The sequence below is a fragment of the Lampetra planeri genome, chromosome 4, assembly GCF_965212315.1.
Source record: "Lampetra planeri chromosome 4, kcLamPlan1.2.h2, whole genome shotgun sequence".
Lineage (NCBI taxonomy): Eukaryota > Metazoa > Chordata > Hyperoartia > Petromyzontiformes > Petromyzontidae > Lampetra > Lampetra planeri.
In genome coordinates this window covers 11,005,496-11,031,395 of record NC_136110.1, presented here as the reverse complement: position 1 = coordinate 11,031,395, position 25,900 = coordinate 11,005,496, and the positions used below count along the sequence as shown (strand labels likewise).

General features: G+C 43.0%; 1 protein-coding gene across 1 annotated transcript; it reads right to left on the bottom strand.

Moving 5' to 3' along the window:
- Positions 1-2,726: 2,726 nt before the first annotated feature.
- On the bottom strand, positions 2,727-24,975 carry RTKN2 (rhotekin 2). The gene is made up of 13 exons (XM_078593242.1): positions 24,884-24,975; positions 24,134-24,340; positions 18,653-18,858; positions 17,867-17,925; positions 16,897-16,950; positions 16,458-16,575; positions 15,457-15,657; positions 14,513-14,607; positions 12,895-13,001; positions 11,262-11,384; positions 10,453-10,612; positions 8,982-9,086; positions 2,727-4,842 (listed from the first exon to the last, which is right to left on the bottom strand). Exons 2-13 carry the CDS (start codon positions 24,317-24,319, stop codon positions 4,412-4,414), a joined length of 1,845 nt encoding a protein of 614 aa, XP_078449368.1. The 5' UTR covers positions 24,320-24,340; positions 24,884-24,975; the 3' UTR covers positions 2,727-4,411.
- Positions 24,976-25,900: the final 925 nt, after the last annotated feature.

Here is a 25,900-nt window from a genome sequence, read left to right as displayed (position 1 = left end):
TATATAAAACATACTTCAAATCGCTTTAAACTATTGTCATTGTAGTGCGTATTTAATGTGGCGCTGCACTCTGATGTTGTAGGAGAAAACATTTATTAAAAAGCCTATTTAATAAAGTAGAACGTGTTGTATATATTTATTTAAAGTTGCGCATTTTGACGTGACGTCACATTTCTCAACCCCCACCCCCCTCGTCACACATCGTCACAAATGCCTGACACCCCCCCCCCCCCAGGTGCGTGACGTCATTTATGGGCGGCCCCTTGTAGCAGCGTGCGTGCGACAATGCGCGCTCTCGTGCGATGTTTCTAATTGCGTCGGTATGCACTGCAACTTTACATTGGCGGTAAAACAAAGGAAATAAACACGTTTCGAAAGTATATATTTGCCAATGTTGCCCAGACAACGATACATATCTGGGGGCTTTGGTAAGCCGTGGTATGTCTCATCGTGAAAACACGTGGTGTGTTCACACGCAGAGAACACATCACATGTTTTTGGATGAACGTCAATAACATTTGCCATGGAAAGCACTCAGTAAGCCTGTTGGCTCTTTTAAAACCGACACTTATTTGAATTCTAGATTTGAAGCTTTCGGGACTGCAAGGATTCATACTCTTAGATTTTTCGGTAAAGTCACAGAATAATGATTATTTATTTCTATTATTATTTCAATTATATTTTTATAATTTATTTTTTACCTACGCGACTTTACCGAAATACGTATTTGAATGCTTAGTATATCCACTGAGAAGCTGTGGAGGCGATTAATGTGATGTATAATGTCCATTAGTCGTTACATAAAAAACCCCCACAGTAACAGCAGGGAAACGCCCCGGGTATGTCAACACCAACGTATCCACAATTGGCAGCGGATCACAAATGTCCATTGAACGCCAATGACAAGACGTCCCAGGTGTGGCAGGCCTGGTTTAAAAATGAAGCTGGACGTGCAATGATGATATTGGACGAGGTGCACTTGTGGTGTTGTACTCAAATGTCGCACCTTCGATGAGCGTTGTTGGCTACGTACGGTGCGAAAGAAGTTCAACATCGTGTCAGTGGCTTGTTGTGTGTTGCTGAGCGCAGGCCCAAGTGGAAACACGACCAGCAATGTGTAACGGATAAGAGTTGACGCGTTCATTCAATTGGTATTTTTTTTTTAAATTGACTATGCTAGTGAATTATAATGTTGACTTAAAGCTTTCGTGACTGTAGGAATTTTCATATTGTACGTTTCGATCGCAACACAAGACGACCGCTTGTGTTGCGATCGAAACGTCGTAGTTTTTTTTGTTATTTTCTTTGAAACTATATGCGTGACTTTACCGAAAGAGCCAAGAATAACACATTCGTGCGGAGGGAGCTGGTATGAACGTTGGGTTGCTCGGTCAATGGCCAGGGTCAACGGCGGCGTGGTGTATTCCGCAAATATTCCCGACTGTGAGGGCGGGCACAAGCCGGCGTGAGTAGGTTAAACGTTGAGTTGTATAAGGGCACCACGGGGTGACCAGCCCCTCCCCACCCAGCCCCACCCTCCCCACCCAGCCCCTTCTCACCCTCCCCACCCAGCCCCACCCCTCCCATTATTGGATTCACGACGGACGGACGGACACAAGAATCCCCTGTGGGCTGGTGTAACCAGGAGGTTCCTACCAGTATAATTGTAATGCTGTTTTACGACTCTTCAACGTAAACTATTTAATCCTAACGCGCGTTATCCATTGGCAAGTATCGATAACAAGATGAACTTGTCACGCATAATTGTTTTTTCGGTCAGACTGGGTAAGTAAAATGTCCCTTATGTCCTGTATGTTGAAATTCTTTCACACCGTACGTAGCCAACCGCGCTAAATCGGATGTGCGGGGGTTAGGACAACAAACTACTACGACACAGTAGTTTGAAGAAACGAGTTTTCAATCTGGATGATTTAGAAGTGCATAGCTCTCCCGTGGCTTCCTGATATCGGAAGGAAGGAGCGTTCCAGACGGCTGCAGAAGCGCATCTGAAAGCGCCGCGCGATGCGCCGGTTGACCGCCGTCTTTGTTCGACGGCGAGCAGCCAAAATATAAATATGCTGCTGCTGCGAGGGATGACCACCGGAGCTCGCGTGACCGACGGTTCACGCTCCTTGACGAGGCCAGCGAGGTGATGATGTCGTGTGCTTCATATGTGGCAAGGAGCAACTTCGTGTGTACGAGCGCTGAGTAAATCGCAGTGGAGGAGGGGGTCGCGTGGTGCCATCCCTCTCCCACAGAGAAGTTCATTGGCACCATCAACGGGTTTAGCTCAACGAGCAAAACCCGGATTAAGAATAAACCAATGACTTGTCGAAGAACATTTACTTTGGATAAATCAGGTAAATACCCAGAGCCACACGAGTATACAAGACAAAGATTTCCCGTATAGCTTCTAACAGACTGTTGGGGCAAGTGCTGTTAGCAAGTTGCACCTATGAAGGCGGGCACGGCCAACACCACGCCCGGCCGCCTTTGTCTCCCCAGTGGCGTTGTTTAAATTCACAGCGCACCAGGCACTCATTTGAGGCCGAGCCGACGGAGGGGAATCCCAGAACCGGCTCAGATAATCGTCACCGGTGGCGTTGGCCGTGAGCGGGAGTCGAACTCGGGTGACCCAGGTTCGTGGCGCAGCGTACTAACCGCTACACTACCGCTCCCCACACACACTCACTCTCACACTTTCAGACTCACACACACACACAATGTCGAGCACAGTGCCTTTAATGTAGCAATTTTCCGCTCGTTGCTCACTCTTGAAAAATGCGTCATGAACTTTATTCCCAGCGCAGTTATTTTATTGGTAACAAAAGCTCAGCATTGGGGATTTGTGGTAAATGTCAAGAGGCATGCGTTACATTAACTGTCGACTTGCAGTTCCACTTGAAAGTCAGGGAAACAATATTACATCGCAAGTAATGTAACACACAGTTATATTCAACTTCACACTCACCGGCACTTTTAATCCAGCCAGGTTACTTGGCTGTAGTTAATTCGATTCACATTTGGGAGGTTTGTGAGTTCATATCTCAGGAAGAGATCAATGCAGCCCATCATCTTGTAAGTCGATAAATTACGTACCACTTTTTTGCAAATGTAAGTCAATGGGTGTCCTTTTGGACTACCCTTCCTCCATCTGGGAAATGTTACATTTCCACTCCTGTCCTTAAGAGCCGCTAAATAATTAGCACTGGGCCACACTGCTTCGTATCAGCACTGAAACGCGTTTACAATAGTTACGTCATCTGACAAAATGTACCATTTTCTCAATCTACAAATAACCACAACAAAACTGAGGTCTATTTTAAACCCAAGACACACTTAAAAGCTAAATGCTATGAACGATAAAACTTCCACTGCAAATTAAAGGTACGAACAATGGAAAATGTACAGGCATCGCCTGCAATCCAGTAATTGTTCATTCAGTAGTTGGCACGCTACAAAGAAGACAACTTTGAAATAAAATAAGCAATCGTCAAGTACCAAAAACAGTAGTTTCATCATCACCATCACTGAAAACATTACCAAAATGTTCACAAGCACAGCAGTTGAACGTAGATTACATCAACCGTTGGCACCCTGCAAATCTTTCCAGATAAAAAGTCAGAAAAACACCAAACGGCTCTCTCATTAGTAAAGCAATTGACATCTGCTGCAGATTTTAAGCGGCTAGCACCAAAAATAAACGTAATTTTCTGTTTACATGCTACATTTCATGTTCTAATCACCAGTTATATCCCAAATGCCCTATTATGGTCTTATGAAGCAACGAACCATGTTTTTCCAGAACTCCTGAAGTCAACAGAGCATTGTATCACATTAAGGAATTACCTCGAACGGTGACACCAGATAATTACTTCTGGAATTAATCATCTAACCAAACACGGAACAGCACTCCTGAATGATCTGTGAAGGGTGGTTTTCTTGACTGTCAGTCATCCGACACATTCAGAGATTGAGTTGGACAAGTTAAGATATATTTTTTATATAACTGTTGGTAAACTTGGTCATTGGGCTTCATTGCAACGCATTTGCAATTAGCTGCCAGCCGCCAGAGCCCACGTACTCTCCTTGAGCTGGATGTAAACTGTTGTATCGTTGTTACTCTCATCATTTGTAACAAAAAAATCACATTTTAAATTATTTTTCATTACATCTTGAGGTGTGAATTCCATTCGTTGCGAAGCTTTTATTCTACAGATCTGGCAACGCTGTTCTCCGACTAAGCCTACAGCCTTAATCTAGCCCTTACTCCAGCACTAACCCCTCCACGACGAAACGATGAGGGACTCCCCAACTTTAAATCACACGACGTTTAATCCTCAAGCACAAGACGTATGCTCTTGTCCACCTTTCGGCTCCTTAACCTCGCCTCCCGCTGCTATTCTACACGTCACTTTTGGAGTGTGCAGCGTCGCGGGGGAAGAGGCGGCCTTCCCATTCCCGCCACTGCGGCCACACGCCGCTCACTGGGGCCGCCAGCCGTCCGGATCTTGCGTGGGGTTCCGGCCGTGGGCCATTGCAGTATTCGCTGCTTGAGCGCCGCCAGCTTTCCGTCCAGGGACATCCGCCGCTCCCCGCCGATGGTGGGGTGCTTCTCCACGTTCCTGCCGAAGGGACGCGCGATTCCGCTGCTGCGCCGTCCTCTTCCCGGCTCGTTCGCGTCAGCCGCGTCGCCCGAGCCGCCGGGCGACGCGGCGAGCGTCGGCTCCGTCCCCGCACACCGCACGGTGGCGAGGCTGCCACAGGCACTTGGCATATCGGCGGGCTGCTGGGCTCTATCGGTTGGCGGCAGGGAAATGTTTTTGCTTGGAGAGTCGATGGCTGTGAATAAAGATGAAGCGGAATTTAATTGGGGCCCATAATAAATACACAATGAAGCAGTTTTAGTCATGCAGGAATGAGTCACCGAGGATTAAGACTTTTTTCAGAATACAGTAAAACCTCTTCATTCGCGGATTTTTCTTTCGCAAAATTCGATTATTCGAGATTTAATGCTCGTATGCGAGTTTTTTTTGGGAATATCGCATCATGGGGGAGGGGTAACCTGTGTAGTACAGCAGTGGATCGTGGCCCCAGTGTGCGCACCCAAGCCATTGTGTCGTCAACTGCGCCGTGATTCACGTGCCCGAAGTTTTTACTGTTCAAGTGCCGTTGCCTTTTGTGCTGTTTTGTTCCCTTATTTGTGGTGTTCTTATTTCATCTCGATCATGGGGTCTAAGCGTCGAGTGAGTGGAGGAAGTGAGAGTGAGAGGAAAAAGGCAGAAAAAAGTGATGAGTTTAGCTCAAAAAGTAGTAATCACTTTAACTTCCTCTCCAACATCACCACCATCATCATCATCCAAGGAAAATACAACTTAAACATTTTCAAGAACATTTATTGATATGTTTTACTTTATTGACTCTATTTTGTTGTCTTATTTGCATTATCTATTTGTATTATTGTAAACTGTAATTAAGCATATGAATGTTACTTATATGTACAGTACAGGATTTATGTTATGAAACATTTACATTTTCTAGGTATGTTCAGTCGAACACGGGAACCTAACCCCTTATTAATATGGCATCCACATTCGTGAATTCTACTTTCGTGCACATTTTCAAGAATCTAAGCCTCGCGGATGTCAAGGCCTTACCCAAATTTTGTTTGACATTGTGTTTTAACAAGTGTAAACCACATTCCTGCGGAGGGAGCTGGTAGGAACGTTGGCTTGCTCGGTCAATGGCCAGGGTCAACGGCGACGTGGTGTATTCCGCAAATATGCCCGACTGTGAGGGCGGGCACAAGCCGGCGTGATTAGGTTAAACGTTGAGTTTTATAAGCGCGCCACGGGGTGACCAGCCCCTCCCCAACCAGCCCCTCCCCACCCTCCCCACCCAGACCCTCCCCACCCTGCCCTCCCCACCCAGCCCCTCCCTCCCCTCCCTCCCCACCCCTCCCTGCACGACGGACGGACACAATAATCCCCTGTGGGCTGGTGTAACCAGGAGGTTCTTACCAGTATAAATCTTCCTTCACGACAGCCTTGCACTTATCATTGACCCGTTGTTTACGGAAGATTCAGGACGCTGCCGAGTGGTGGCGCTAGCGGCAGTCTGTACATACAATCCTGTACCACTATAGTCTGTACTATAAACGGCCCACTGCTTCTCTACAATCAACTAAGAATGCTCTACAACGGACTGCCGATTACCTCATTAAGAGTTTATTATTTATTATTTCTTTCATCATAGTTAAAATGTAGGCTTAGTTTTTTTTCTTGAAAGGTTTTACGTACTTGGAAAATTTGGTGAACCATAAGTATTACTTTCATGATTAGCCGGCACCCTCCCTTCCTCATGAATGCCAGACAACAGAGCTTTTGCTGCATACAAATTATAATATTTTGTATTCTTTGGGTCTTTCGGTAAAGCCACATAGATAGAAAATTAATAATTTAAAAAAATATCACGACGTTTCGATCACAACACAAGCAATCGTCATCAGGTGAAAAAATCGCGGGAGAGCTGCTGAGGCAGGATGTTATAAAGGTTTGAGATGGGTGTAGCCCAAGGGTCACAAGCGAAGTGGGCGGGGCTAGAGATTAAATTTGCGTGTCAATGTAAGATCGGAGAGCTGAGCTACCTCCACGACGACGAAGCTGTGGAGGTGACCATTGTATTGTGAGAGATTAGCATGTCAATGTAAGAAAAACGAACAACACCAAAACCACTGCCACATCGAGGAAAACGAGCAACGGTGGCTGTGTTAGTGAGACATTTAACCTGTTAATGTAAAGATATTAACCTGGTAATGTCGGCAGGTAGGATAGAAACATCTCAGCCAGTTATGACTTAAACTGGTTAATAACGTCCTTCCAATGATTGCTCAGTTTGTACCCATCTTCTCGGTTGAAATTGTCTGTGTTAATATATCTGGATGGCTTCATGAACGAATCTTTGCCGATAGCCAGTGGGTTTGCAGAGTACCTTCGTCTTGGAAGGATCAATTTCGCGTGTGCCCACATTATTATTATTTTTCTCTCTACGTGGCTTTACCGAAAGACCCAAAGAATATGAATTCCTGCAGTCACGAAAGCTTTAAGTCAAGATGTAATATTTTGGTTTATTATGTGATACCCTTATTTATTCCACATGTTAAATATTCACAGTACCCTTCAAATGAGCTGGCACGTATTAAGTTTTATCTCACGACTTTTTTTTATATATCTATAGCTGACACACAACAGCACATAATGCTTAAAAATAATGCGAGCAGGCAGGTCATAAACACAATTACCACCATCTACTGGCCAGCTTGAGGTAGAGCAGTCGTGCGGCGGTTCGCACACTTTGCTATGAACCAAGTAACCCGAGTTCAATCCCTGGGCACAGCTAACATTAGTGACAAGCGATATCTGAATCGGTCCTGCACTCCACTGATCCACACCGACCAGCATGATGAAGCATGGTCAAACACACCCCTACAATCGACACAGCACGGGGAAGCCTTCATCCAGCAGTGGGCTGATAATGGATGTTAATGCTTCATACACATTTGCAAAATCACCAACCCTACCTCGAAAATTATTCTTTAAAAGGTATTATCATCATTATCAACAGCTATTTAAAGATGCAGTCTGCAGAATTTACTTATTATTTTTATTATTATTCTTTGGGTCTTTCGGTAAAGTCGCATAGATAGGTTCATAATTAATAAAAAAAATAAACAAAAACCCACGACGTTTTGATCGCAATACAAGCAATCGTCTTCTGGTGGAATAAGTAATATTTAAAATTACTTTTTTTAAACACGCTTTAATGAAATGTATCGTACGAGTAATGGCAGAACTCCACGACTCCAGGAAGTGGCCCCACAGCTTGCCATAACGTAAGGGACCGTGGTGATTTACAGCCAACATCAGTTGAGCGTGGACAATAAGAGCCAAGCCGAATCATAACATATAAAAATGAATGTTTAAAAATACTATTTTTTATTTTTTTTGATATAATATAGTATTGTCATCAGTATGACATAAGTATACCAAGTTTGCAGTCGATACCACATTGGAAAGTGGGTTAAAATTGAGTTACAAGATTTGACGATACGATAACAACAGAGTGAGTTCATAGAAAGCGTGTAAAAAGATCGTTTACATTTTTTTTATGATAGAATATAGTATTGTCATCAGTATGACATAAGTATACCAAGTTTGCAGTCGATACCACATTGGGAAGTGGGTTAAAATTTAGTTACAAGATTAGAGGATACGACAACGACGACTACGACAACAGACTTTGTTCTGACACTTGGGCTACGCCCATCTTAAACCTTTAAAAACAGATTTCCTTTATGAGTTTTACCCCCTTTTTCCACCTGAAGACGGTTGCTTGTGTTGCGATCGAAACGTCGTGATTTTTTGTTTATTATTTTTATAAATGTTCAACCTATCTACATGACTTTACTGAAAGACCCAAAGACTATGAATTCCTGCAGTCACGAAAGCTTTAAGTCAAGATTTGACTTATTATTGTTGCAAGCCTTTATGCAGAAGAAAAGAAATTGAGGTTCATTATTTTTCCATAAAACAACAACAGATCTTGTGAGCCCAATTTGGAATGTACTGTTGCTTTTACAATGTTCATAGGTGCCAGTTTGCCTTAGTAGCACTTCGATGTAAATTGTTACCTGCGCCGCCATAATCTTTGTCTTTTCACTTCGATCTTCAACACGGGTTACATGAAAATATGTTACCTCTAAACCAAAACACTACCTATGTAATACCATATATATATAAAAGTAGGCCCTCTCAGTCAGAACTCAAGATATTTTACTAGTTTGTAAAAATAAAACTGTAAAATTGACACACCGCATATATAAAAATGTTAAAAAGTTACGTCTTACTGTTACCATCTTCAAAAATTTCCAGTCAGATAAATTATTTGTGTAATTTAATCCTTTAGGCACACATCCAACTTACCCATGTCATGATAAAGAGATGATCCTGGCTTTGACTGCAGATTAGCTGCCCTGGGCAACAGCTCTTCAATTGCCATGACCTTGTTACAGCACTGCTTCCAATTGTCTGGAACAGCACAAGCCAAGGAGAATTACAACCGCCATTCGCCACCAAGTGGCGGTGACGTCACCACGGCGCTTGTACCAGGATATGTACACTTCAAGGCCATGTGAAGCATCGAAAGCTTGCTGGCAGGAGGTCACGAGACAGACCCAGGTGCCATGGGTTGACCGACGAGATGATTGGCAGAGGAGAATTGCATAACCGAGATGAGACGGCAGAATGTGACGAGCATTTTGGGGTGGCATTTTAACAACCAGGGCTCGCAAGTTCGATAAATTGCAAAGGAAATGGGCATCGGTGTGAAGAGGGCTTCGTAAATCCAACAACTGCAACATTCTCATGAATGACACCAATTGAAAGTTGAAAATTTATGTCATCAATGCAAATATGAGTGTTTTGCAAACAACAGCACACTGCATGGGTACAACCTGTAGTTTTCACAGTGTATGCTTTGCAGAGGTCGCAAACGGGTTTTGATTCCTTACCCGTACCCGGCCGCACCAGGGTCGCAAACGGGTACCCTTACCCGTACCCGGCCGGGTATGGGTAGCCGGGTATCGGGTAGGGTACGGGTATCCGGTACCCGATTGCGACCTCTGATACTTTGCCGTAGAGCACTGTATAAAAGTGACTTTTATTTTACAAAGGCAAACAGAGTAATTTTTTTGACAGGGTTTAACTTGAGAAACTATTTTTGATAGGAGCACAAATAAACAAAAAAAACTGTACACACTCAGCCAAGGCCACACATCCTGCTATGTGTTCATCAGAACATGGCTTCTCTTCTGTACAAGACATGCTCATTGAATTAAAGAAAGGGATCATCATTCACAGCCAAGCCTTGCAGGCAAAACATTTTACCACATCAAATAAACATGAAGTAAATGCATATAATTGAAACTAGAATGCTGACATGGAAAGATATTCATTACCAATAGCCATCAAGGCTGAGTTGGCAACCTCTGTTTCAAAACTTTACAAGCCTTGTGTCAATGTGTACATTACCTGTGCGAGAGGTAAACTGATGACGCCCAATGTATGCATATTTGTGTCCACATTAATTTATTGGGTGGAAAGTAATTATATGCCAAATTTGATGTAAAACTGCAAAAAAATATTTGATATATATTTTAAAAATATATTTTAAAATATTTTTTTCACCAAAAGCACGAGATGAAAGATATTATCAACATTAACTGACACCTAAAGTTGATGCTTCATGAAATAAGATGTTACACATGGTTTGAAGATTATATCATTCCCTCTGTAAATCACTAGGTTTTGTCCTTGCCTGGCCTGACATTATAGCTTCCAGTGGAAATGTGGAAATGTTCCAACGTGTAACAAATGATTAATTCGATGTTCTTACCGAGATCCCAAACGTGCTGGCGGAGTGCCTCCAGCCAGGCCAGAAGGTCTGGGGAGCGATGTGCCAGCAGCGTGTGACTCTGCCACCGTGCCGACTCCATGTTTCGCACTTGAAGCCGATCCACGCCATCCTCACAACCCACCAAGCGCATCCTCGTATCCTGTGCGGCAAAGACGATGCGCGCCGATCTAATCGTGCGCCAACGCACACTACAGGATACGCCTCATTGTTCCAGATGTTCAAGTTCAAGTTCATTTATTAGGTATAGCTCTGTGAGCCATTCGGCTCTTGAATCGGGTGCAACAAACAAAAACATGAACAAGAAAACATCTTAAAGTGAATATGTGACCAAGTGCAAACAGAAAATCCAAGAAAAGACAGCAAAATATTGCAGAAAAAGCACCGTAAACCAACACTGTGTGCAAAAATCCCAGTGGGATGCAAGTCAAACAACAACAACAACCACAAGACAACTTAGATTAAGGCCATCAGTCTGACGCCGTACTACAACAAACAAACATGGCCAAACCACAAAACATCTCGAAATCACCAAAATAAAGCAATGAAACAGTGATCATAGGAACTGTGACGGAATTTTCACAATAAACGACAAACAACATGTACTACCAAAACCCTGCAGCCATAGCTGGCTGCATGAGTCACTGTGGCAACATACAAACGACTTCGAGGAGGGGGTTATAGGTGAACCCAAAGGCACGTTTTTTTCCTGCAAATCTGCAGTGTAATGTTTTTAAAAAATGTTGTTGTCTTCCACCATCTCTCTCTGTGTGTCCGTGTCTCTCGGTCACCTTGTTGATGGGTATGCTGAACACTGGCTCCTGTCCCTTGGCCTTGCTTTCTGGCGTGGTGAAACACAACAGCTTGCCTTCTACGAGCACACAGAAGAACTTGCAATCTTGCTTTTCTCCTCCCTGTTGAGGCCACGATGGTGAAAAGAGCTGCATGAGCACAACTTTGGCACAGAAGCAAAGAAAAATCATGCAAGTTGCTTTACATTGACGCACAATTCCAAGGTCTAAAGAGTTGTCTTGAATTCGGGGACTGTCTTGTTTGTCATCTCAGCTTGTTAAGTTTGGTGCTAGCGGTAACCAGTCACTCTCTTACGAGCTAATGTTTGGTGGTGCATCCCTGTAAACTAGTGGCACAGATTAGGCAGTGATAGACATATCAGGTGTGTAATGAGGTGTCTGTAGGAGGCAGAACAGCAATGGGGTGTCGGATCGGCTATCTGCACAGTTTCAAGTGCTATTATTCACTGTGAAGTTTCTCCATCCTGGTCTCCTCCGGCACGCACAAATATTTGACGTAAATATAGCAAAAATTCACAATTTTGATCCGCCATGAACAAATATTTGTAATCTGTGACACTTTCCTTCGAAAACAAATGTGGATTAATACTGGTATAGGATCTAGTCTATCACACTGTACGCCAGTGTTGTTCATTGCAAGGCCCGTGGGCCACTTGCGGCCCCTGGTGGCCTTTAGTGCGGCTCCCGACAATATACAAATGTGAAAACACCCCCCCCCCCCATCATCATGCTGTCAAACCCCAATTGGTTTCAAATGTGTGGCGGCCCTCACACTGAAGATGTCTTATTGGCGAAAGTGGCCCCCTCTGAAAATTAGTGAAGAACACTGTTGTACATCTATCAAATATAACATGAGAAAAATATTAAAATCATGCATATCTAACACCTGCATGAAAGTACGATGATCTTTGGTAAAATAAACAATGAATCATGGGCATTGCAATGTTTGAAGTAGTACAAGGGGACCTTCAAGGTTAACCTGCATATGTTGTTGTAGCTAATTATAAAAGAAACAAATGACAGCACATTTGTCGAGTACTATTGGAAGATTCTGTGAACTCCGAATGTAAAGTGACTTCACAACTGAGCGGAGCAGTACTGGTGTTTCCAAACAGTGTGTTGTGTGTGTGTGAGAATATAATGGTGATGATATTTCCAGTTAAAACTGTCAAGACCAGCCGAAAATATACTTAGCTGTTGAGTGGTACACACAATTGTTTCAATACTAGTCGTAGTCAGAGCATACGTTTACAAATGCACGCGAGTTGGTAATGAATTTATGGATGGGAAAACATGTTCTGAAATGGTGGCGTACAGGTGTCAATGCTTCTGGTAACAAGGTGTTACATCACCAATGGAGAAAATGCATGTGTGCAGCAGGAGAATAACAAAACAATAAGAGTACATTTTATTCACTTTCTATTATCGTAAATTAAGTTTTTGAGTACTAAGGGTGTAGGTTAACCTTAAAACACCCTCATATTTCCTTGACACTGTACCAAACATACATAGTGCACAATTGACAACATTTTATGATCAATATCAATGGGGGTTATTCCTATTTCAAAAGACTTTGGACCAAATGTTAAACGAGGTAAAATTACACATTTACCTGCACGATAAGGAACCCGGTCATCCTGTCCTCAGTCATGCAAGCTGGCTGAGCGACCAAGCGACAGCAGATGTTTCCGTAGAGCGGCAGCCAATATGAATATCCCTCTGTATTGAACGTGAGAAAAACAAAGCCAAAAGAGTTTCGCAATGCCGAGCTATTCATAGGCTCAAAGAAGATGCAATACTATGAACCATGAATCAGGAGATTAACACAGTTCCACATGACTAGACCCATTACCATCAGTCCAGCATAACATAGGCATCATATGACTTTTAATCTTGTATTCTTTAAGTTATTCTTAACAGGAGTGTGTACATTTGTATTTGACAAAAAGGCCAATGAGATATAAGAGGCAGGTTAAGTTTGTTCAAAACTAACTATACGTGTCGTCCCACCTTTTTGAATTCATGAAGCATCACTTCAAGGTCACGTTAATTATCCTGAAGTATACATGATTAATAAGAAGAGTGCATCAAATACTTGCCTCCCACACCTCCGATTAGCATGGTTGGCTACATACGCTGCGAAAGAAGTTCAACATACATACATTCCCCGAATACTAAATACCTTATGTACATATTGTGAAAATCCACATTTGAAGCCGAATTGCAAATTTGTATGCATTTAAAAAAAATCAAGCATCACCATCTCCCTGTGCAACTACTACCAAGCTTCCTCAAGCGTTTCATATACGAACCTGGCCTGACTTCACTCGGTCAACTCGGTTTAAAATTAAAACAAGCAGCGTTAAAGACAGTCAGACAGGTGGTATGTGTGGTGCCAGCGACACCACACGCTTGTGGGTACTGGCTATCTTAGGTGATCACCGACACCACATGGGTGATCACCGTCACCACATGCCCTGCTATCTACAAGGGGATCCGTCTTCCTGTGATTTGTAGCTGTGTGTCTTTAGTAAGCATGAAATGATTCACCACAGTAATTAAACGATGAATTCCCACAATTAGGAGTCACTTTTAAATTTAAAGAATGCTTTTTTGTCAAATTTTAACCAACTTGTTTGTATTATTTCTCGCTCGTCACCGTGGCGTGCGCGATGACCACCACAGCCACGTGACTTTTTCTTTCGTGTTGTGCGCGGTGCTTGCAGCGCCACAGCGCGTGGATTTGTAGCGTTTATATTTCATTTGTTTGCTGGTGACTGTGTATTTCGAATCGAAATCGCCTCCAGTGCTGTTGCTGCTGGCGGCAATAAAAGTTGTTTAAAAGTCAGTCTGTTTAGTTTTGTTCAATGTATGTACAATGAGCATAACAATAGATATTAATCAACACATCAATGCACTGTTACATGCCTACTGTGTAGTTCATAGGCAATGCTGTTCGGGACAATATGCCTAGGCAGCAAGTAGCCTGCTGACCTACCTACACAGACTGTGAATGTTCCCCCCTTGCATTGATGAGCTTTCTCTGGGAACTCACTTCCACATGTTAATAGTCAAACATAGTGAGCAAGGTACCTCCTGAAAAAAAAGATCTTGAGACTCACCAAGGCTTTGCAGGATAAAAGCTATGATTAATACTGTATTGAAAGCCGATGGAACTAGACATCTGTCCCAATGTCAAGCCATTAAAACTATGCCAACCCGCAACCAACCTTTGCCTGTGATCGTGAGGTCGTGAGTCCGGAAGCCATCATAAACATGCTCCAGCGTCAATGCCACACGAGCCAGCAAGTGGAACTTAGGCACTCTATGAATATATATATACAAAACGTACCACAGGCAATTGTTACATATGTTTCACAAACAATGCATATACATATTTAAGCAACAGGTTGTTCATATATTACAAAGGTTAAAACGCACAAACATCATACCCCGACTTCTTCAATGCTATACCAAACCCTCATATGCAATGCTTGGCTTAACAAGTACTCTATAAAATCCCTTATCTTAGCAGTATATTGAAGTTAAGAGCAGTAAAATGTGCTAGTTCGTCTTCAGCCACTTTTAAAAGTGACTTTCAAGGTTACGCTACTGTAGAAACATTCCTGAGGCACGTTCATTGTTACATTTCAGCAAATTTACAGATTATCCAGCTTTGGTACACATTCCGATTGGTAAATATTAATATACGAAGCACATCGGGTACTGGAAATGTTTTAGAAGTGCATTTAATCACACAAGACTCAAATTAACAAACACATCACCGACAATACACAAATGAGAAAACACCCCCCCCCCCATCACCGTGCTGTCAAACCTCAATGGTTTCAAATGTGTGGCGGCCCGCACACTGATGTCTTATCAGCGAAAGTGGCCGCCTTCTGAACATTAGTGAATAACACTGGTGTACGTGTTAAAACTGAAACAATTTTTTATTTTACCCGGTAAGGCCGACTGAGCCGCATAGCTCTTTTTCAGAAGCGACCTGGCCACAAATGATCGCTGAACGAAGTGGCTTATCACGTGGAAATGTATAGCAGGGTCAGGAACGAACCCACAACCTCCCGTATACCAGGAGAGGTATTTAACATCTCGCCACCGTGTTAGCCTTGCTCTGTATTCCCGAGGCTACTGTAGGGGTCGGTGGGGCCACCTGACTGGAGGTTGACGGGGAGCGGGCTTCGACAAGTCGCTCAGGGAGCGCTGTCGCAGCACCCGCCGGCCCGTGGAACGCCCCACGGAGGAGCTGAGGCGGCTGGCGAGACGGCGCGGGGTGCTCGCCATGGAGAGGTCCTCCAGCAGGCAGCAGCTGTACACCTCCAGCTGCAGCTCAAAGTCCGGCTCCATAGCAGGGCTGCCATCACCGCCACCACCACCACAAAGATACGAGTTTCTTATGAGTTCAACAAAATGTTACTTACATTTGAACGAATTTGTTTATGCAGCCATCGCATTTAAGCAGATTCTCAGCTAGCTTTAAGATTTCTCATCTTGCAGTGTCATCATGGTTTGCAAGAGTGACCGTACATAGGATTTGGAAAGCGTTATGATGCGGGATACGGTGCTTCGCAATAGAGTACTTCAACAAATTTTATAAAGGTTAAATTGCATGTTACGTCTCTGGTGTGGACCAATCAGTTTCAAGGACAATGCATATATTTTCAGTGTGTTTTTTTTTGCATTTTGACCACAAGTATTGTGGTTAATGCACACATGATTCCTTGTAAAAAGGTTTCAATTTTGTTGCCAGAAATATTATCTATTAAAAATGTTGACACAGTACTCACACAATTGGAAGGTTGCAAGTTCAAATCTAAGTCAGGCGTATATTTAATCCATAAAATGTAAACCACTGCATGGTTGCCGTAGGAGCCACAATTATTGGAATTAAAAAAGAACAGATTTTTAAAAATCTTCACTACCAAATCATGCACATACATAATACATTTAAATGCAAATATATTTCTCATCTTCTCTAAGCAACATGCATCTTGTTTCTTAATTTGAGGAATACAATGGTATTTTCCTGCTTTACTCATGACATGACTGGGAGGGACACCTTTTTCCTGTAGCTTACAAACTTTGGTGACTGACGTCAAGTTGACTTTGCTGCACAAACGTTCAAAAGAAAGTGCAATCTGCCTGGACACTTACAACACAGCCACGCTGTCGAACAAGACGTCAGTGACTGTGCGATCCACGGTGATCATCTTTGTGTCGAAAACCTCCGTGTCCATCTTCAGCAGGCAGAACACAGCAAATCTGTGGAATTCTGAAAGCGAGCGTAGAGAGAAGATCTTTACACCTCTAAACAACGTATCTCCTCTCATGCATAATATCCTCAAAGCAACCATTCAGTTGTTAAACATTGCCTTAAAATACTTCATATTTTGTCCACTTAAAATACCAGCACTTGCATACAATTATGTGATAGATAACAATTATTAATAACTAATGGTTTAAAAAAAATGACGCTGGTGTATATGTATAAATGGATTTTAAACCTCTTTCGCACCGTACGTAGCAAACTGTCCGAATCATAGGTGCAGGGGAAGGACAACAAACTAAACACACAAAGCATGTGTTTACCAACCTCCTTTGTTCTGAAAATGATCCGTGTCCTTCCACATGAGTGGGATTCGAATGTCTGTGAAAGAGAGAGGCACTGTTAGCGCGCTGCGTGAACAGAGTCCAATGTTATATCCATGTATTGAAGTGGCTGTTGTTTATATATCTGTCATTCCCACACATTAAGCATCTTTAACTGCAAACTAAAGTCAGACAAATATTACTCAGCCCTGTTATCAATGTACAACAAAACCGTGTTAAATCTAGGTTATATAAAATGGGTACATCAATTGTCTTCCGCTAAATATTGTCCGCTGAGTCTCTCGGCTTGAGACATCATTTCTTAGAGGCTTTATTACTCCTTCATATATGCATTTTTTTTTATCCATGTTGTTTTGTTTATTTGGTGAGGTGTTCCTGTTACTAGCTTGTGGGATTTTATTATTTTGTATTTGTTTACATTTTATTTCAGTTTTTAGCTATGTATGCATGTATGTAGAACTAATTCTTGGTTCTTTCGGTAAAGTCACGTAGAAGGGAAGTAATAAAATAATAAAAATAAATCATAATAAAATAAAATTCTCACGACGTTTCGGCCACAACGCAAACAGCCGTCCTCTAGCGTTGTGGCCGAAACGTCGTGAGAATTATATTTAATTATGTTTAATTTTATTTATTTGATTATTTCCCTTCTACGTGACTTTACCGAAATAACCAATAATATGAATCCCTGCAGTCAAGAAAGCTTTAAATTGAAATTTATGTAGAACTTCTTTCACACCGTACGTAGCTAACCATGCTAATCGGAGGGGCTAATCGGAGCTCTGTAGAGCACTTCGCGACGTAAAAGTATTTTCAATGTATGTTCAGTAAAGCATATTTATTTGCAGTCCTTGCACAGAGTTTTCTAGGTTTTTTCTGGTACTTGCTAAGAATGCTTCATGAAATGTTTAGTCTATTTACCATTCGAAATTAGATTACATGTGCATTTTAACCTGAGAGACAGACTTTGGCCTTGCATGTTGACCGCTCCTTGTTATCATCATCTGCAGCACTAGAGGGAACACAAACATCCATGCTCACCTTTGATACTAGCCATTAGACTGGCACATCTTGTTCATACATTCCATCCATCATGTATTATTGGTAGTTACAACCCAAAAAAAAACCAATCAACTCCCTATAATTTAGTAATCAGGATTAATCAGAGGTGGCTTTCCAGAATCAAGCGCAGGATCTCAGTGGTGTCAGGAGAAGCAAACCACGGATCATCTTCTGAGATGCCATGCAGCACCACGATGCACTCCTCAAAATTTGACAATGCCAACACTAAAAGCGGTGTGCTGTGCAGAATACTGGGAAAAAACCACGTAGGTTGAACAGGAAACACGACGAAGAAGACCGATCTAACGCAGGCATTTAGCCAATTGGGCGCACTTCCGTTTGTTCCATTTGGTACCTAAGACTCAAACCCTAGGACATCCAGCAGCACCGACTCCAGCACTCCCAACTGAGGCAACCTCCACAACCTGAAGCAAGATAATTGTTTTTTTACCCTTTTATCTGACAACAAAACTGACACCTTTTTTTACAAGGAGTCATGTTTGCATAGACCGCAATACCTGCAGTCTATGCAAACATGACTCCTTGTAAAAAAGGTGTCAGTTTTGTCGTCAGATAAAAGGGTAAAAGACCAATTATCATATTTTGCTACTGGCAAATGAGGTTCCAATGGTGTAAATCCTGAAGCAACTTCAGTAGCGGTCTGTTACGGCCGTTACCTGAGAGACGCGCGTCGGACAAGCTCGGCGCCCTGCGCCCTGCGCAGTTTCTCGCCGAAGACCTGGATGCGCGCGTTGCACGCCAGCAGCGCCTGGGCAGCGTGCAGCGTCTGCTCGCGCTGCGTGCAAGCCGACAGCAGGCGACACACGCCCTCGTGCACACGCTCCTCTCGGCTCAGCTGCTCCCGGAGTTGTTGCACGTGTTTCTGTGGAGCCAGAGAAGGAAGCACATGGGATTGCAACACCAAACCCCCGATCACAGTCTACTGTAACGTTGTAATGCGCTTGCGAAGATCACAATAGAATAACGTCACGTGAATTTAAGAGCATATATGCGAGTCGCATTATTGTATTGTGGTATTTTACATGCATGACGGTTACACCATACGTAAACACTTTGTGTAGTGTAAATTCATATAAAATTCTATTTTATGAGATGATGCAATCATTTATTTTCCTACATTCATATTACGTTCTGGAAAATATTAGTGTAACTATCGTTTTAATCTGTGTGACAAGTGTCTTGATTGTGTTACATATGTTTAATGGGAGTTTAATCAATGTGTGATTACTGGGTGTGGAATATAGGACTGTGGTTACATGTACAGCATAATGTAAAGAGTTGTAAATAGGAGGGTGGTTAACACCACTGTCATTAAGTGATGAATGTGTAGTTGGTTTAAATATACGACGTACGGTATTGCTAATATTAGGCGTTAATGTGACTGTTGTTTAAACAGGCGTGATTAAGTTCAGCGTCGTTAATGTACGTAAAAAAATTATAGTACTGATTAACATAGGCGAAATCAAAACAAGTGCTGTCATTAACATGAGTGAGAATATGAAGGACATTAATATGTGTGCAAGTGTAGTTTACATGGGTGGATTTAATGTTTGGTCTACACGGGGAAATGAGTATGATTGATGAGACTGCTGAATAGACATAGTAATTAACAGGTCTAATTAGAGTGTAAAGAAACATTCGTGTTACTGGCTGCAGAGGTCTGCAATGTTACTAATATTCTTTGGGTCTTTCGGTAAAGCCACGTAGATAGAAAAAATAAGAAATATCACGACGTTTCGATTGCAACATAAGAAATCGTCATCAGGTGAAAAAATAGCGAGAGAGCTGCTGAGGCAGGATGTTATAAAGCAGCGGTCCCCAACATTTTTGGCACCAGGGACCGGTTTTGTGGAAGACAATTTTTTCACGGACCAGGGGGGGGGTTATCATTGGGTCTTTCCCCCTTTTCAAAGAAGCTCTCCAGCGACGTTTGTTTTTTCTTCATGTTGGCTAGGGGTTAGAGCTTGTGGGCTTACCAAAACTGTGACTGAGACAAGTGCACAGTACGGGAAAGAGGCACGGACGGAAGTGGTCAATAATAAAATAATGGGGGCGGGCCACGCGCGGACTCATCGCTCTCACCTCCTGCTGTGCGGCCAGATTCCTAACAGGCCACGGACCAGTACCGGTCCACGGCCCGGGGGTTGGGGACCCCTGTTATAAAAGTTTGAGATGAGTGTAGCCCAAGGGTCACAAGCGAAGTGGGCGGGGCTAGTGAAGAAATTTGCATGTCAATGTAAGATCGGAGAGCTGAGCTACCTCCACGACGAAGCTGCGGACGTGGCCATTGTATTGTGAGAGATTAGCATGTCAATGTAAGAGCGTAGAGCCACCGCCACGTCAAGGAAAACGAGCAATGGTGGCTGTGTTAGTGAGACATTTAACCTGTTAATGTAAAAACATTTAACCTGTTAATGTGACACCAGAGAGTCGAAAATAACTACTGAACATCACAGCTAGGTATGACTTAACCTGGTTAATAACGTTCATCCAATTATTGATATGTTTGTACCCATCATCTCGGTTGAAATTGTGACTGTGTTTATATATCTAGATGGCTTCATGAACGAATCTTTGCTGATAGCTAGTGGGTTTGCAGAGTACCTTCGTCTTGGAAAAATCTATTTCGTGTGAGCCCACAGCATTAAAACAATGATCAGCCATGGCTTAGGAATTGGTCCTACCGTGTTTCAGATCTGCTTTATGTTCACGAACACAGTCCGAGACATGTCGCTTAGTTTCCCCAATGTAACTACTGCCAAAGACACAGCTTAGTTTGTAGACACCGGGGTATTACTTGTCAGGGATCACATCCTTCACAGATGAGATCAGATCACAAATTTTATGTACTGAGTACATCAGTTTCAAGGACAATGCATATATAATCAGAGTATGTTTTTTGTTTGCATTCTAACCACAATCATTGTGGTTAATGCAGACATGATTCCTTGTAAAAGGTTTCAGTTTGGTGTTTTTACATTTTAACACCTGTTTTGTTACCAGAAAAAAGGGGAAAAAACCTATTATCATGTATTGTTATTGTTGAGCCTGGCTGTTTACGTGGCCGTCGGGTATTTGGCAGCACGTGACATGTTTACAACGCCCTACGCTAGATTGTCCATCCTCCTGTGCGCGCGCATTCACGATGTGCATGCGCCGTTCGACCACCGCTAATGTGGACGTTAATGTTTTTTTCCCCAGTTTGCCTAGCGCCGCTATGTTCCTCGTAAGAACACGATTTAGAGGGCGTTAAAGGCGAAGTGGAAAACGACCCATCGATGGAAAAGGATACACAATGAGTACAGGACATGTGTAATACTCAAGCTGAATTATAGAACTTATGCTAGCACGCGTTTCGTTTATGGCTGCTAATTACCTCGTTAGTTGTGCAATATTCCTTAACGACCCTGTTCTCTGCAATATTGAAGTTTTTATTATAACACGCTTTTTATTAACTCACTCTGTCTGTTGTTGTATCCTCAACTCTTGTAACTCAATTATTACCACTTCCCAATGTGGTATGGACTGCAAACTTGGTATACTTATGTCATACTGATGACAATACTATATTCTATCATTAAAAATAAAATATATATTTTTTTTAAACATTATTTTTGATATGTTATGTTTCGGCTTGGGTCTAATTGTCCAAGCTCAACTGACGTTGGCTCTAAATCACCACGGTCGCTTAAGTTATGGCAAGCTTCGGGGCCACTTCCTGGAGTCGTGGAGTTCTTCCATTACGAGTACGGTACATTTCATTAAAGCGTGTTTTTTTTTAAGTTTTTAAAAATATTACTTATTGTCCTCTGTTCTTGTTGCCGCTGCTGCTGTGTCCACACACCAAATATATTCCCTTGTAAATTAGCCCAGCAACTGGCTAAACAGGATCACATGTTGGGTGTTAGGTTGCCAATCCCAAATCGTTGTTTGCTTTGGACTGTGGGTGGAAAGAGGGCGACTCGAGCAACGAGTGAAGTTACACAAGCAGTCATACCCTAATTATTTTTTTAAAGTAGAGATTTGAATTGTAAAATCAACGTGCGTTTAGAGTATTTTAGGCTGCTATAATTTTGCACACTTTCTTGAGCTATAATTTGTTGAGCTATAATTTGTGGGCAGGTCGCTTCTGAAAAAAGAAGAGCAATATATCGCTCAGTGGGCCTTACCTAGTAATATAAAAAATACTTGCATAGTTCATAGTACTCAAGGATGCAGAAACATTGATTCTAAGTCATAGCCATTTGTTTAATACGCCAAGCAGTGGAGGTCACCGATTCGCTGACCGTGATTTTAAAAGTATTTCTCTCTCATTTATCGAGCAAACTGCTAGATAAAGGCCTTTTGACTTTGGACTTCATTGTTGATTATCAACACGTGAGGATCGCGGCCATGGTGTAATGCAATGGCTCTTAACCTGGGATGCACAAACCCCATGGGGGTGTGAGATGACCTTTCTGGGGGTGCGAGACGTGGCCACATTTTTTAGAAAGTTAATAATTGAAACAAAAATTAAGTACGGGCACGTAAGTACAACTACTTTGTTTCATCAAACCCTATGTATGTTAATAATAGGGTTTTTCCCCTTTTTTCTGGCAACAAAACTGAAATCTTTTTACAAGGATTCATGTTTGTAATAACCACAATACTTGCAGTCAAAATGCAGACAAAAAACATACTATGATAATATATGCATTGTCCTTGAAACTGATTGGTCCACACCAAGGGACGGCTTTCTATGTATTAACATTATACATGTGTTTCACGATTGAGATCCAAAGGAGTGCAAGGCTGCAGTAAAGGTTAAGCACATTGATTGGACTTTCAACAGAGGTCGACGGCTCTGTTCGATCCCACGGCGCGATGGCTGAAACAATGGGGCAATGTTCAGAAAATACCTCCACCTGTCCAGCTTGTGGATCGGCAGATCGCATGCGGTGGGGCAAAGCGTGGGTATTTTCCCCTCGAGTGGAGGCCCTTCTGCCAGCGGTGGCCTGGGCAAGCCATTGCAGGGCTGCACCTTTACCCAATGCATTGTCAACGCGCCACTCAAACACGTGCTTTGTAAGCCCTAGACGAGTCGGTCCTTAGAACTGCTTTTGTTGTGTTTAGTTCGTTGTACCCCCCGCGACGCACCTCCGATTAGCGGGCTTGGCTACGTACGGTGGAAAAAAAGTTCATACAGACGCATACCTCCCAACCCCTCATCAGTTGCCTACCTTATTACAGAACAATGCAGACCTTATTGGTCAACCCGTGCCCTTATAAATATCAATGTTCATCCTATAAAGTCCCATCACAAGGGAGAAACACAAATAAATAGACAAAAACTAGAGTAAATATGTTTTCTTTGCCCGTATTAAAACGGCTGCACGCCTTATGGAACTGAAAATTCAATTTCTCTGTACAAGATTACGGGGTAAATCGTATGGGTTGACAGATATGCAGATGAGTCCACGTGTTTAAGATTCGTTACTGTTGGTTTCGTCGACAACGCTCCGTGCATTAGGAGTTACGAATCCGGCAACAGGCGAATAACAAAAACGCGAACAGCAATGGGGAACGTGGAGGAGAATGATGTTGGGATCATGAGATGATGATGATGACGGGATTATTATTATGATTGGATGATGATGGGATGATGATGGAGATGATGGGATGATGCTAATGGGATGATGATGACCGGATGACGATGGGATGGGGATGATGGAGAAGATGATAGGAGGATGATGGGGATGATGACGGAGATGATGATGGGATGGTGATGATTATAATGGGATGAAGATAATGGGATGATGATGGGATGGGGATGATGGAGAAGATGATGATGGGAGGATGATGGGGATGATGACGGAGATGATGATGGGATGGAGATGATGATAATGGGATGACGATGGAGATGATGATGATGGGAGGATGATGATAATGGGATGATGATAATGGGATGATGATAATGGGATGATAATGGGATGATGATGATGATGGGATGGGGATGATGGAGAAGATGATGGGAGGATGATGGGGATGATGACGGAGATGATGATGGGATGGAGATGATGATAATGGGATGACGATGGAGATGATGGAGAAGATGGTGGAGATTATGATGGGTGGGGGAGGGGGCGAGTGTGCGCTACCCCGGCAGCTGCGAGGCCGCAAGACGACGTGGAGGAGGAGCGGGTGGTGGAGTTGGTAATGGTGATGGTGGTGATGGAGGCCCCGCGTCTTCGCTTCGTCTCTGCTTGTGGCCCCGCGCCTCCTGCACTCCCAGCGTCGTCGTCCGCGTCGCCGCGCTCTCGCTTCGCGGCCCAGCGAGCCGACATCGCCGGGCAGGACGCTGGCGACTAAGCGGAGACACGAGGGCCGATAGACAAACAAACAAACAAGACGATAAACAACAAACAAGAGACGCGATCAACAACGAGCGGACACCGCCATCAGCTCCCAACATTCAAACAACGCGCGGAACCGCGTCCGGTTCGCGCCGCCAATTGGAGAAGTTGAACCCGGATCCCGTGCGGGTCGTGGGTGGTGGGGGCGACGTTTCGGACAATGACCCTCTCTTCATCCCCGGGTCAATGAAGAGCAGCTATTCAGAAGATATCCTCCTTCGTGTGCTATTTAAGTGGCGATGTTGCCCGAAACGTCGGCTGTTGTTGCACCGCTGCCAGCAACGTGGGGGGGGGGGCACAGTTTTGATGCAGTGCCCTTGCCAATAATAACAACAATTGGTGCAATCCAACAGCATATGTTTAACAAATCTCGACTGTTTTCGAGACCCAGAATGGACGGCTGTAAATAAATAAATAAAGAGCTTCTCAGCTCGTCGGATTTCTCCGGGACAATTAAAAGATTCCGCAAGTTGAAACCCAACTTATAGAGGTTACCTGCTTCGACGAATGATACTTCGTAACAGGCTGATGGACTCGAGATGAGGTTCACGTGTACTTTAAAGTGAATTCCCCCCTACAATGTATAATGGGCATCTAAGGTGGTAATGAGGGCGATACCATCAGGAGGCTCAATTAGGGGGGGTGGTGGGGTGGTGAGGGTTAATATAGTTCTGAAACAATAACGTAACGCCCACAATTATTACACAGTTTCGTGTAGAGATCTATGTATATTCGTGTGGTTAAGTAGATCGATACATTATTAAGTGTGTGTTGGTGAATAATTACAAATATAATAGGGAACCCCCTCCCGTTCACTCATTTGGAGCAGTCCTACAATCCCTGGTGCCAGATCAGAGGTTATCCCTCCAAACATAAATTCGTGCTTAATGTTTATTAGTATTCTTGGTTATTTCGGTAAAGTCACGTAGAAGGGAAATAATAAAGATATAAAACAATGGAAAAAATGCTCACGACGTTTTAGATATATTTTTTATTTCCCTTCTACGTGACTTTACCGAAAGAACCAAGAATATGAATCCCTGCAGTCACGAAAGCTTTAAATCAAAATTTAATGTTTATTGGCTCGTTCAACTGAAAAGATGTCTGTTTTATTCCACGATAGCCGTTTTGGATTATTTTATTTTAATTCTATTTTAACAGCCCGTGTATTTATTTTTGTTTAAATCACAAACCTTTGCTTATACTGTTAATTGAATTTATTTTATTTTATTTTTTTATTTTAAATCTCGTGCAGTGCTCACTCACACTATTTCACTCCAGGTTCAACCTCGAGCTTTGGCAACTGATAAGGGGTTGGGGGGTAAAGTGTCTGTATGTTCGAGTGAACTTCTTTCCCACCGTACGTAGCCAAGCCTGCTAATCAGAGTTGGAGCGGAGTGGACAACAAACCAAACACAAAAAAGCAGTTCTAAGGACCGACTCATCTAGGGCATTGGGTAAAGGTGCAGCCCTGCAATGGCTTGCCCAGGCCACCGCTGGCGGAAGGGCCTC

Bases quoted from the DNA above. Each gene is read 5' to 3' on its own strand.
- RTKN2 (XM_078593242.1), bottom strand. From the start codon at position 24,319: ATGTCGGCTCGCTGGGCCGCGAAGCGAGAGCGCGGCGACGCGGACGAC. The intron at 14,608-15,456 runs GTGGCCCCACCG...ATATATTCATAG, and splicing joins CCCCGTCAACCTCCAGTCAG to AGTGCCTAAGTTCCACTTGC. The intron at 9,087-10,452 runs GTAAGAACATCG...GTGCTGTTCCAG, and splicing joins CCAGCACGTTTGGGATCTCG to ACAATTGGAAGCAGTGCTGT.